General features: G+C 36.8%; 1 protein-coding gene across 1 annotated transcript in view; it reads left to right on the top strand.

Moving 5' to 3' along the window:
- Positions 1-14,973, top strand: part of CCDC7 (coiled-coil domain containing 7) — a 485,718-nt gene that overhangs the window by 417,091 nt on the left and 53,654 nt on the right. Inside the window, exon 35 of the mRNA XM_046679053.1 lies at positions 7,214-7,328. Coding sequence (XP_046535009.1) covers positions 7,214-7,328 — 115 coding nt within the window. The remainder of the gene's footprint in view (positions 1-7,213; positions 7,329-14,973) is intronic.

Below are 14,973 nucleotides of genomic sequence, written 5' to 3'. Positions count from 1 at the left end.
CCCAAAAATGAGTTAGGCAGGCCCTGGTGCCTGTTCAGCTGCCTCACCTGGGCAGGGAAGATAATCCATAGTCCTGCCTTCTACTAAATATAGTACCCAGTTATGGTTGTCTAGCAAGGTTTACCAGGGAACCAGGCAACCACAGATCCCATCCTACAGCCTTGCTTGGGCAGGAAACAAAGCCAGAAGTCTTATCCAACTGTTCTCAGCCAGTGCCACCTCCCATCCCTGGCCTCAGAGGCCTCATCCAAAAATAAATATTGATAGCAAGCCCCACCTGCCCAAGGACGTTACCACTGGACACATTAAGAAACCCAAGCTGAGCTGACTTATGAAGAACTATCTCTGCCAAAGTTAACCTGTAAAGTCTGGAAGAGGAGGCTGCTTACTCAAATACACAGATGCTAATATAAAGAATCAAGGATCACAAAGAATTAGGTAAGCATGACATTACCAAAGGAAACTAATAATGATCCAATAACTGATCCTAAAGAAATGAAGATCTATGAACTGTCAGAAACAATTAAGAATAATACTCTTAAATAAGTTAGTAAACTATAAGAATACAACTAAGAGAGACAACTAAACAAAATTAGGAAAACAATGCATAAACAAAAGGAGTTCAACAAAGAAATAGAAACCATCAAACAGAAATCTTAGAGCTGAAAAGTATAGTGACTGAAAAACTCAATAGAGAGCTCCCAAATCAGACTCAACTATACAGAAGAATGACTCAGTGTCCTGGAAAAAAGGATATTTGACATTATCCGGTCAGAGGAGAAAAAAGAAAAAAGAATGAAAAAGTAAAGAAATCCTTAGGACTTATGGGACACAATCAATAGAAACAGTATCCACATTGTCGGAATTTCAGAAGGAAGAAAGAAACAGAAAGAAACAGAAAGTGTATTTATAGCAATAATGGACATCCAGTTCCATGATCCTAAAGGATCCCAAATAGACTGAACTCACATAGGGCTACATTGAGACACACTACAATTAAATTGTCAAGAGTCAAAGACAAATAATTTTGAAAGCTGAAAGAGAAAAGAAGAAAGTTGCACGCAAGGGAAACCCCATAAGAATATAGATAGATTTCTCAACAGAAACTTTTCAGGCCAAGAGAGAATGGGATGATATATTCAAAATAGTGGTGGGGGGGGGAGGGAATCCATCGACCAAGTATTCTATGCCTGGCAAAGCTGTCCTTCAAAAAAGAGAGACAAGGATTTTTCCAAACAAACTAAAGCTTAGGGAATACATCACCACTAGACACCCCCTACAAGAAATGCTAAACAGAGTTCTTTGTGTGGACATAAAAGGACACTAATGAACATCATAAAAACATAAGAAGGTAGTGTAAAATCACTGGTAATGTAAATATATTGTCAGTTAGATTCTGTAATATGGTGCTGGTGCATAATTTATTTACAATCCTAGTTTAAAAGTTAAAAACAAATGTAGTAAATAACCATAACTATAATAACCTGTTATTGGATGCACAATATAAAAAATTTGTAAACTGTAACATCAATAAATGTAAGGTGAAGGAGAAGTAAATGTGTAAAATGTGTAAAGTTTAAGAATTCTATTGAAGTTAAGTTGTTATCAGTTTTAAATAGAGTGTTATAATTTTAAGATATTTTTGTAAGCTTCATGGAAACACCTGTAGTAACTTCACAAAAGAACATGATAAAGAAGTCAAAGCATACTGATAGCAAAAGACTTCAAAACACAAAAAAAGACAGAAGGATAAGAAATAAGGAACAATAGATCCACAAAACAGCCATAAAACAATTAAGAAAATAGCAATAAGAACTTACCTATCAATAATTACTTTAAATGTAATTAGATTAATTTTCCAATCAAAAGCCATGGAATGATTGAATAGATGAAAAAAAGAGCTCCAACAATGTACTGCCTTAAAGAGACACACCATAGCTTTAAAGACACACATAGACTGAGAATGAAGGGATAGAAAAAGATATTTCAGACAAATGGTAACCAAAAAAGAAAAAAAAAGCAGAGGTACTGATACTTATATTAGACAAAATAGACTTTAATCTAAATATGATTTAAAAATAAAAAAGGTCATTATATTATGATAAAGGGGCAATCTATTAACAAGATATAATAATTGTAAATATTTATGTACAACATTGAATCACCTAAATATGTAAAGTTAAATGTGTAACAGAGCTACAAGGAGAAATAAACAATGCAATAAAAGTTGGGGCCTCTAATAACTCACTCTCAACAATGGATAGATTATCTAGACAGAGAATCAATAAGGAAACTGGATTTGAACACTAGATACCAAATGAACATAAAAGACATATACAGAACATTCTATTTGACAACAATAGCATACACATTCTTCTCAGCAGCTCATGGAACACTTTCTAGGATAGACCATGCATTAGACCACAAAACAAGTCTTAGAAAATTCGAAAAGATAGAATCATACTAAGTATCTTCTCTGACTACAGTGTTATGAAACAAAAAAAATCAATTACAAGAGGAGAACTGGAAAACTCATGAATGTATGAATATTAACACTCCTAAACAACCAATGGACCAAAGAAGAAATTAAAGAGAAAATTAAAAAATATCTTGAGACAAATGAAAATGGAAATACAACATACCAAAACTTACAGGATGCAACAAAAGCAGTTCTAAGAGGGAAGTTCATAGCAATAAACACCTACATTAGAAGCAAGTAAGAACTCAAATAAACAACCTAACTCTATACTTCAAGGAACTAGCAAAAGCAGAATAATCAAAGCCCAAATTTAGCATACGAAAAGAACTAATAAAGATAAGAGCAGAAATAAATGAAATAGAGAACAGAAAAGCAATAGAAAAGATTAACAAAATGAAGAATTCATTCTTTAAAAAGATAAAGACAGTTGGTAAACTAGCCTAGTCTAACCCAGGAAAAAAGAGAGAGGATCCGAATGAACAAAATTATAAATAAAAAAGAAAACATTACTACTGACATCACAGAAAAACAAATAGAAAATGTGAACAAAACAATTACTAGTAAGAAAATGGAATCACACATCTCCCAATGAAAAAAAGTCAAGGACCAGATGGATTCACTGGTGAGTTTCACCAAATATTTACAGAAGAATTAACACCAATCCTTCTCAAACACTTCCACAAAATTGAAGATGGGGGAACACACCTGTGTTTGGCCCTGAGCTAACATCTGTGCCAATCTTCCTCTATGTGGGATGCCACCACAAGATGGCTTGATGAACAGTGTGTAGGTCCGTACCTGAGATCCAAACCTACAAACCCCTGGCCGCTGAAGTGGAGTGTATGAACTTAACCACTACACCACTGGGTTGGCCCCAAGGTGTATTTTGAAAAGGTAAACAAAATTGACAAACTTGTAGCTAAACTAACAAGGGGGAGAAAAAGGAAGACAAAGTCAGAAATGAAAAAAAGAGATATTAAACTGATGCCACAGAAATACAAAGATTATAAGAGATACTATGAATAATTATAAGCCTACAAATTGGATAACCTAGAAGAAATGGATAAATTCGTAGAAACATACCACCTACCAAGACTGAATCATGAAGAAATAGAAAATATGAATAGACCAATAACAAGGAGGAGATTGAATCAGTAATAAAAAGCCACCATCAAAGAAAAGTCCAGACCTAGATGGTTTCACTGGTGAATTCTACCAAACATTTAAAGAATAATGCCAATCCTTTTCAAACTCTTCCAAAAGACTCAAGAGGAGGGAACTCTCAGAAGCTCGTTTTACAAGGTTAGCATTACTCTGATACCAAAGCCAGATACGGATGCAATAAGAAAAGAAAACTACAAGCCTGATGAATAAAATCCCTGATGAATATTGATGCAAATATTTTCAACAAAATACTGGCAAACCAAATTCAGCAGCACATTAAAAGATCATATTCCATGATCAATTGGGATTTATCCATGGGATGGGAGAATGGTTCTGCATAAGTAAATCAATAAATGTGATAAATCACATTAACAAAATGAAGTATTGAAATTGCATGATCATCTTAACAGATAGAGAAAGGGAATCTGACAGAGTTAAAACATCTTTTCATGAGAAAAATGCTCAATAAATTTGGTACAGAAGGAACATACCTCCACATAATAAAGACCATATGTGATAAGCCCATAGCTAACATCACATTCATTGGTGAAAGTTTGAAATGTTTTCCTCTAAGATTAGGACCATGGTACCAGTCTCACCACTCCTATTCGGCTTAATACTGGAATTCCTAGCTGGAAGAATCAGGTAAGAAAAAGAAATAGAAGGCATCCAAATTGGAAAGGCAAAAGTAAAATATTCTCTGTTTGCAGATGATGATTTTATATACAGAAAACCCTAAAGAGTCCACCATCAAACTGTTTGAACTAATAAATGCATGTAGCAACGTTGAAGGATACAAAGTCAACATACAAAATTAGTTGCATTTCTATACATTAACAGTGAAATATCTGAAAAAGAAATTTAAAAAACAGTCTCATTCACAGTAGCATCAAAAACAGTAGAATACTTTGGAAAATTTAAGCAAGGTTGAGAATGGCCTAAACACTAAAAACCACATCACTTTGGTGAAAGAAATTGAAGAAGCACAAATAAATGGAATGTTATCCTGGGTTCATGGGTTGGAAGAGTTCATGTTTTTAAAATATTGATACTACCGAAAGCCATGTATAGATTCAATGCAATCTCTATCAATATTCCCATGGCGTTTTTCCAAAAAGTAGAAAAGAAAATCCTAAAATTTGTTTGGTACCACAAAAGACCCTGAATCGACAAAGCAATCCTGAGAGAAAAGAACAAAGCTGAAAGCATCACACTTCCTGATTTCAAAATATAATGCAAAGCTATCGTAATCAAAACAGGATGGGACTGACATTAAAACAGACAGTATATGAATGGAACAGAATCAAGAGCCTGGATAAACCCTCATATATATTGACAACTAATATGTGACAAAGGGGCCAAGAATACTCAATGGGGAAATGATAGTCTCTTCAACAAATGGTGTTGAAAAATTGGATATCCATGTGCAAGAATGAAATTGTTCTCATATGTTATATCATTAACAAAATTAACTTGAAATGAATTAAAGACTTAAATGTGAGATCTGAAACCTCATACTCCTACAAGAAAATACAGGGGAAAAGCTTCTTGGCATTGGTCTTGGCAACAATATTTTGACATTGCCCCAAAAGGACAAGCAACAAAAGCAAAAATCAACAGATGGGACAACATTAAACTAAAAAGCTTCTGCACAGCCAAAGAAACCATCAACAAAATGAAAAAGCAACAACAGAATGGCAGAAAATATTTGCAAATCATTTATCTGATAATGAGTTAATTTCCAAAGTATATAAGGGAGTCATACAACCAAATAGCAAAAGAACTCAAACAATGCGACTATAAATGGGTAGAGGACCTGAATGGAGATTTTTCAAAGAAGACCTACAAATGGATAACAGGTACATGAAAAGGTGCTCAACATCACTAATCAGGGAAATGCAAATCAAAACCACAATGAGATATTGTCTCACACCTGTTAGAATGGCTATCATTAAAAAGACAAGAGATGAATGTTGGCGAGGACATGGGGAAAAGGGAACCCTAGTACACTTTTGGTGAGATTGTAAATTGATATGACCTCTATGGAAAATAGTATAGATGTTCCTCCAAAAATTAAAAATAGAACTACCATTTGATCCAGCAGTCCCACTTTTGGGTGCCTATCAGAAAGAGATGAAGTCACTATTTCAAATAGATATCTGCACTACTGCGTCCACTGCAGCATTATTTAAAATAGCCAAGACATGGAGACAACCTAAGTGTCTGTAGACACATGAAGAGATAAAGAAAATTTGGTATAACATACACAATGGAACATCATTCAGCCATTAAAAAGAAGGAAATCCTGTCATTTGTGACATGGATGGAGCTTCAGGTCCTCATATAAGTGAAATAAGTGAGACAGAGAAAACATTCATATAATCACACTTATATGTGGAATCTAAAAAAGCTGAACTCGTAGAAACATAGAGTAGAATGGTGGTTACCAGGGGCTGTGGAATGGAGGAAATAAGGAGATGTTGGTCGAAGGGTACAAACTTCCAGTAAGAAGATGAAGAAGTTCTGAGATCTAACGTACAGTGTGATGACTATAGTTAACAATACTGTCATATATCAAATAATTGAAAGTTGTTAGGAGAATAGATCTTCAATGTTCTTACCACAAAATTAAAAAAGGTAACTACATGAGGAAATGGAGGGTTTAACTCATCATATTGCAGTAATCCTTCCATAACATATACATATATCAAAGCATCACATTGTACACTTTAGACTTATGCAAGGTTATATGTCAATTATATATCAACAAAGCTGGGGAAAAAAGAAATGAAAATGTGGTATAGACATACAATGGAATATTATTCTGTCTTGAAAAAGAAGGAAATTCTTCCATATGGTCCTGGATATGGATGAACCTGGAAGACATTAATGCTAAGTGAAATAAGCCAGTCACAGAAGGACAAATACTGCATAACTCCACTTATTTGGGATGTAAGATAGTCACAGAAGCAGAGAATAAAATGGTGTTTTCCAAGGGCTGGGGGTAGAGAGAAATGGGTAGTTGTTCAATGGGTATAAAGTTACAAGTGTACTAGATGAAGAAGTTCTAGAGACCTTCTGTACAACATTGTGCTTATAGTTAACAATACAGTGTTGTACACTTAAAAATTGTTAGGAGGGGAGTACTTGTCCTAAGTATTCTTATCATACACACACACAAAAGCAAGGACACATGGGAAGTCTTTTGGAGGTGATGGATATGTTATTACCTTGATTGTGGTGATGGGAACATAGGTATGTATATGTTCAAGTGCATCAAAATGTTTAAATTGAATGTGTCAAGCTTTTGTATACAAAGTGTACCCCAATGAAGCTGAAAAAAAGGGAAGATATGATCAAGGAAAACCGAATAAATACAAGGAAGGGAAAATGATGAAATAGTTTATAGAAACTAGAGTAATACACAAGTGGCCATTAAATAAAATGTGGGAAGAAAATATTACAAATGCATAAAGAAAGACTAATAATACATGGAGTTTGGGGAGTACTGTGTGAATATTTAGAGTGTTCATGTAATTTTTCTTTTTAAACTTTATTTTAGGTATTAATTTATTTAAAAACAAAAATATACTCTCACCTCAACAAGAAGATTTCTCTACCAGGCACATCACAGCAAATAAATTCCCAACAAACGTGATCAATTTGTCACCCTTTGCCCAAAAAGGTAAAGCTTACATGTAAAAATATAAGTATATAATTATTTAGAATAGTTTTTATAGTACAGATTTTATTTTACTAGTTTTGCATCTTACCTTTTATTCAGAAATTTCTTTGGTAAATCCTTGCAAGCCTGAATGAAATGGCTTTAATTTGTCCTTTTTACTGGCAGTATAATATTTCATTGTATAGAATTCTTTATTCAATCATTCTTCTCTTAAAGGGCATGGACTTTTTTAGCTTTTCACCACTACTAAATGTGTCCATGAACATATAGTTTTAGATATTGGTACTTTGATCTCCTTGGGGGAGAGTCCCAGGATTGAGATTGTTAAAGCAAACCTGGATTTTTAATGTTAAGAGATACTTCTGTATTGCTTTCCTAAAAGGCTATTAAAATTTACATTTTCACCAGCAACCTTGGGAAAAAATTACTTTTCTCTGCATAACCATCAGGCATACCACTTTGTGGGTCTTTTTCTTTGTTTTTTTCATTTATGCCTATCTGTGAGTTACTGTCATATTTTATTTTAATTTTTTCCATATTTGTTAGTGTTCTTTTACTACATAACTATCTCAAAACTATTTGGCTTAAAATAGTAACTATATAGTTCGTGATTTGGGAGTTAGCAATGTAGACTGGTTTTGGCTGGGCTACCTTATGCATCTTTGGTCAGCTTGTGGTCAATGGCTTCACTCATGTGTCTGGCAACTGGCTTCCTGGTGTTTGGGACAATGAGGGTATATAGCTGGGGTCCATCAAAAGATAGAAACCTCACTAGTTGCTTGGAAAGAGAGCAAGAATTAAAAAACTAGTTAACTAAGTATAAAGTTTTTAACTAGATAACTGAAAGTGTAACGAGAACTCTAAGGTGACATGGAGGAAGAAATTTCAGGAAGCAGTTGCCACTCCTGAGGCTGAAGGAGACCTCTGAGTAGAGGAGGCAGCGTGGCTGGTGCTCGTGTCTCTGATTCTTCAGGAGGGGTCTCAGACACACTTCTAAAGAGGGAGCAATGCTACTGTCTCACTGGTGAGAATTTAAATAGAACTGGTTCTGCAAGTGTTGGAGAAAAGCAAACCATTTATGTCAGGGAAGGAACTTCTGCTCCTGGGATAAAGAAGCATTGCTGGGGTGATGGTCACAGGAACCCTAACCTGAAGCTCTCAGGGAACCCCCTGTTAACCAAATAGGAGAAACAAATTCTTGTTTCTCCTTCAAACTTGTGGTCTCCCTCTGGTGTTCCCTATTTCCACAGCTGAATGTGGGGTGACCCGGCAAAGCAGAAATGTGGTTTTCAGAGTCCCAGGGTTTAGAAGGGTGGTTTGGGAGCCAAGTGGCACAGGAGGTGACCTGGCTCCGTGTCTCTCCTCATCCAGAAGATTAGATGAGGAGTCGCCATGTTGTAACCTCAGGTTCTGGAGCAGCATGTGGGTGAGCCTCCATATACAATGAAGTGTAAAGTCTCTGCTGGCATTTGTTTGCTTTTGTCCCATTCACTAAAGTCATATAGCCAAGACCAAAGTTGTGTAGAAGGACATGGATACAAGTAGTCAAGAACACACTGAGGCCATGGTTGAAACAAGTCCACCACAGTGTTCCTCCTGGTTGCAAGCATTCACGACTCCAACACATATGCAAAATACATGTGCTCTTCCCAGAACCCAATACATTCTAATTAAAATTTGGGATCAAGGCCAAAGACCACAATCTTGTCATCTATAATCATTTTCAGACACAGCTTCTATGATGTGACTTCCCACAAAACAAGCACAAAATACAATGGCAAGACAGGGATAGGCTCTACAGTAGGCACTGTTCTACAAAAAGGCAGGAAAAAACAGGGGCACATAGCAGTCAATAATCCATACATTTAGATGGTCTTTTCCATTATCCAGTTACATTATATTTTAACTACATTATAATTTTCTCAATGAAAATATGCGTGCAAAAACAAATGAACCAGGATGTTGGGAGATCCCAGGATGGAATGCAGACTGGGACATTTGGAACTGACTGTGTTATAAATGTATGACAAGTGACGTCAGCATCCTGATGGCATAAAGTACCCCTAGTTTTTGTCCCCTCCCAACAATAAAAATCTGGTGTCCATTCATGAACAAAAATGCCTTTGTGGGAGTTGTGGGATCCAGCATCACATGCCAAGGGACCGGAGGAGTCTCGCTCACCCGTTCATCAGGCAGACAGACTTCCATCCTGGCTGTGGACCCTGCAATAGCTTGTGAACTGGATTCAGTCCCTCTCAGCTGCAGTGTGGGAGCACCTGGAGAACACTGACTTGGGCAATCACCCACAGACAAGAGACCCTTTGTGTAAGTCCAGGTTTCCAGAGGAGAAGTTACAGCACTACAGTGTAGTAAAAAATAAGAGTTTGGACACATTGGCATGGATAAAAGGAACAGTTTGACTTTGCCCACATCACACTTCTCCCAAGGTGGCACAGCTAGGGCCAATGGAGACCTTCTCATCCCATGATTTCTCCTATGGAGGGAAGGGAGAACAAGTGAGTGAGAACCAGACTTCCCCAGCTGTGCAGGACACCATGAAAGACACCCATTTTTCTCTTGTAGCATCCAGAGTACTAAATTGTAGGGTGAGAGGTGATCAGGAGAGTGGGAGGTAAGATTCTCAGAGAGCATCAAAGGGATGAGCTTCCTGCTGACTGTGTTGTAGATTCCATCAGGAAACCTTCCCATGAACTGCTGGGAAAGCCTCACCTGCAGATCCCCCCAACTGGCCATGAGCACCTCCAGTGACAGACATTGCCTCACCCACACCTTGCCCCACTCTGCAGCCAGCTTCCTGTGCTCACTCTGAGGCGGGCAGCAAGAGAAAGCTTTGGTGGACAACTAGGGACCACTTGTGGAAAGCAAGCCAGGGTCTGTGGGCCAGAGAGAAACCACAAACTTGAGCTGCAGTGGCATCCAAGGGATAACAAAGGGAGGTGATAGTTCTTTGTGGTTTTGATTTGCATGTCCCTAATAATTAGTGATGTTGAACATCTTTTCATGTTCCTGTTGGCCATCTGTATATCTTCTTTGGAAAAATGTCTGTTCATATCCTCCGCCCGTTTCTTGACTGGGTTGTTTGGTTTTTTAGTCTTTGAGTTGTATGAATTCTTTTTATATTTTGGAAGTTAACCCCTTGTCAGATAAATGATTTGAAAATATTTTCTCCCAGTTAGCGGGTTGTCTTTTCATTTTGTTGATGGTTTCCTTTGCCTTGCAGAAGGTTTTCAGTCTGACATAGTCCCATTTGTTTATTTTTTTCTCTTGTTTCTCTTCCCTGAGTAGAAACGGCATTCAAAAAGATACTGCTAAGAGCAATGTCAAAAACTGTAATGCCTATATTTTCTTCTAGGAGTTTTATGGTTTTAGGTCTTACATTCAGGATACCACCTTACACCCGTCAGGATGGCTATAATTAACAAGACAAAAATAACAAGTATTAGAGAGGATATGGAATAAAGGGAACCCTTGTACACTGCTGGTGGGAATGGATACTGGTGCAGCCACTATGGAAAACAGTATGGAGATTTCTCAAAAAATTAAACCTGGAAATACCAATGATCCAGCTATCCCACTACTCGGTATTTAGCCAAAGAGCGTGAAATCAACAATTCAAAGAGATTTATGCACCCCTATGTTCATCGCAGCATTGCTCACAATAGCCAAGATGTGGAAGCAACCCAAGTGCCAATCAATAGATGAATGGATAAAGGAGATGAATGGAAAACAGCACAGATGAACCTTGAGGGTACGATGTTAAGGGAAATAAGCCAGATAGAGAAAGACAAACACTGTATGATTTCACTCATATGTGGAAGATAAACAGACACATGGATAAGGAGAACAGATTAGTGGTTACCAGAGGGGAAGAGGCTGGAGGGAGGGCGAGAGGGGTAAAGAGGCACATATGTAAGGTGATGGATTAAAAACTAGACTATTGATAGTGAACACAATGCAGTCTATGCAGAAACTGATATATAATAATGTACACCTGAAGTTACACAATGTTATAAGCCAATATGACCTCAATAAAATAATTAAATAAAAATAAGTAAATAAGTAAATTTTAGAAAAAGGTGGCTGTCAGCCCTCAGCCTATTGTGTTGCAGGATACAGAGAAGATACACAAGCTTATGAATCTACCACAAGAGGGAGCAAGAAGCATGAAGCAAGTGCATCCATTCAAGGTCTGAGAAAGCCTCAGAATCTCCAGCAGGGCTGAGGGAAGGTATTTCTTCCCTGAAGGCAGTTAGTCAAGATTGGAGGTGGTGACTGCTACCACAAATACGAAGACAGCAACACAAAATTCCAAGGAACGTGAGAAATCAAGGAAACACGATACCACCAGAGGATCAAAATAATCTTCCAGTAACCAAACCCAAAGACATGGAGACCTACAATTTAGCCAATAAAGAATTCAAAATAGCGGTTTTATTTTATATATGTTAATAATAACTATATAGCATTATTAATATATATAAATAATATAATTCTATGTATAATAGAATACTATTCAGCTATTAAAAAAGAAGGAAATCCTGCCATTTCCAACAACATGGATGAATCTTAAGGGCATTATGCTAAGTGGAATGTCAGACAGAGAAAGACAAATACTCTATGATCTCACTTCTGTGTGGGATCTCAAAAAGCTGAACTCATAGAAACAGAGAGTGGAATGGTGGTTTTCAGGGGCTGGTAGGGGGGGAGTGGAGGAAGTGGGGAGATGTTGTTCAAAGGATACAAACTTCCAGTTATAAGATGAATAAGTTCTGGACATCTAATGTACAGCATGGTGATTATGGTTAACAATACTGTATTATATACTTGAAAGTTGCTCCGAGAGTAAGTGTTAAATGTTCTCGCTACACAACAAGATATGGTAATTATGTGACATGATGGAGGTGTAAACTAACACTATGGTGCAAATCATTTTTTAATATGTAAGTGTATCAAATCGACACATTGTACACCTTAAACTTACACAATGTTATGTCATATATATCTCAATAAAGCTGGAAAAAAAACAAAGAATAAATGTATGGTATAACTTTACTGATAGGGTAGACAAAAATGAGAAGCTCAAAGTAACTGGAAAAGAGTGCTTTGAGTGGATACTGTAGGGCTAAAGACACAAACGACTGTACATAAACATTGTACTCAGGTTGGTACATTTGTTCCTCATAGAGGTAAAGATTAGCAATTATATATTATTTTATTAATTAATTTATTTTTGGATGTACATCATAATATATTTCGAATTCTGTGTAGATTACATCATGTTCACCACCCAAAAACTAGTTATAGTCCATCCCCTCACATGTGAGCATAATCACCCCTTTTGCCCTCCCCCCTACCCCCTTCCCCTATGGTAACCAGCAATCCAATCTCCAATGCTATGTGTTTGTCTGTTGTTGTTTTTATCTTCTACTTATCAGTGAGATCATGTGATATTTGACTTTCTCCCTCTGACTTATTTCTCTCACCATAATACCCTCAAGATCCATCCATGTTGTCACAAATGAGCGGATTTCATCATTTCTTATGGCTGGGTAGTAGTCCATTGTGTATAAATACCACATCTTCTTTATCCATTTGTCCCTTCATGGGCACCTAGGTGGCTCCCAAGTCTTGGCTATTGTGTATAATGCCACAATGAACATAGGGGTGCATGTATCTTTATGCCTTTGCGTTATCAATTTCTTTGGATAAATACCCAGCAGTGGAATAGCTGGATCATATGGTAAATCTATTCTTAATTTTCTGCGGATACTCCATACTGCTTTCCATAGTGGCCGCACCAGTTTGCACTCCCACCAGGAGTGAACAAGGGTTCCCTTCTCTCCACATCCTCTCCAACATTTGTTGTTTCCTGTCTTGTTGATTATAGCTATTCTAACTGGAGTGAGGTGATGTCTCATTGTAGTTTTGATTTGCATTTCCCTGATAGCTAATGATGTTGAGCATCTTTTCATATGCCTGTTGGCCATTCATATATCTTCTTTGGAGAAATCTCTGTTCAGATCTCTGTATTGCCCATTTTTTTATTGGATTGTTGGTTTTTTTGTTGTTGAGCTGTATGAGTTCTTTGTATATTTTGGATATTAACCCCTTATCTGATATATGGTTTGCAAATATCTTCTCCCAATTCTTAGGTTGTCTTTTCATTTTGTTGATGGTTTCCTTTGCTGTGCAGAAGTTTTTAGTTTGATGTAGTCCTATTTGTTCATTTTTTCTTTTGTTTCCCTTACCTGGTCAGACATGGACTTGAAAATATGCTACTCAGACCGATGTCAAAGAGCGTACTGCCTATGTTTTCTGCTAGAAGTTCCACGGTTTTGGGTCTTACATTCAAGTCTTTAATCCATTTTGAGTTGATTTTTGTGCATGGTGTAAGGGAATGGTCTACTTTCATTCTTTTGCATGTGCCTGTCCAGTTTTCCCAACACCATTTATTGAAGAGACTCTCCTTTCTCCATCGTATGCTCTTGGCTCCCTTGTCCAATATTAGCTGACCATAAATGTGTGGGTTTACTTTTGGGCTCTCAATTCTGTTCCATTGATCTATGTGTCTGTTTTTATGCCAGTACCATGCTGTTTTTGTTACTATGGCTTTGTGGTGTATTTTGAAATCAGGGAGTATGATACCTCCAGCTTTGTTCTTTTTTCTCAGGAATCCTTTGGCTATTCGAGGTCTTTTGTTGTTCCATATAAATTTTAGGATTCTTTGTTCTATTTCTGTGAAAAATGTGGTTGGAACTTTGATAGGGATTGCGTTGAATCTGTAGATTGCTTTAGGAAGTATGGACATTTTAACGAGGTTAATTCTTCCAATCCAAGAGCACGGAATATCTTTCCATTTCTTTGTGTCTTCTTCGATTTCTTTCAACAATGTTTTATAGTTTTTGGTGTACAGATCTTTCACCTCTTTGGTTAAGTTTATTCCTAGGTATTTTATGCTTTTTGTTGCAATTGTAAATGGGATTGTATTCTTAATTTCTCATTCTGCAACTTCATTGTTGGTGTATAGAAGCGCAACTGATTTTTGTGTGTTAATTTTGTATCCCACGACTTGACTGTATTCCTTTATTGTTTCTAAAAGTTTTTTAGTGGAATCTTTAGGGTTTTCTAGATATAAAATCATGTCGTGTGCAAAGAGTGAGAGTTTCACCACTTCTTTTCTGATGTGGATCCCTTTTATTTCTTTTTCTTGCCTGATTGCTCTGGCTAGAACTTCCAATACTATGTTAAATAAGAGTGGTAACAGTGGGCATCCTTGTCTGGTTCCTGTTTTTAGAGGGATAGCTTTCAGTTTTTCTCCATTGAGAATGATATTTGCTGTGGGCTTGTCGTATATGGCCTTTATTATGTTGAGGTATTTTCCTTCTATACCCATTTTATTTAGAGTTTTTATCATAAATGGATGCTGTATCTTTTCAAATGCTTTCTCTGCATCTATTGAGATGATCATGTGATTTTTATTCTGCGTTTTGTTAACATGGTGTATCACGTTGATAGATTTGCGGATGTCGAACCATCCCTGCATCCCCAGAATGAAACCCACTCTATCATGATGTATGATCTTTTTAATGTATTGTTGTATTCAATTTGCTAGTATTTTGTTGAG

This window comes from Equus quagga, chromosome 12, assembly GCF_021613505.1.
Source record: "Equus quagga isolate Etosha38 chromosome 12, UCLA_HA_Equagga_1.0, whole genome shotgun sequence".
In the NCBI taxonomy this organism is placed as follows: Eukaryota; Metazoa; Chordata; class Mammalia; order Perissodactyla; family Equidae; genus Equus; species Equus quagga.
The sequence above is the reverse complement of the archived record's forward strand: the minus strand, read 5'-3'. Positions and strand labels throughout refer to the sequence as shown.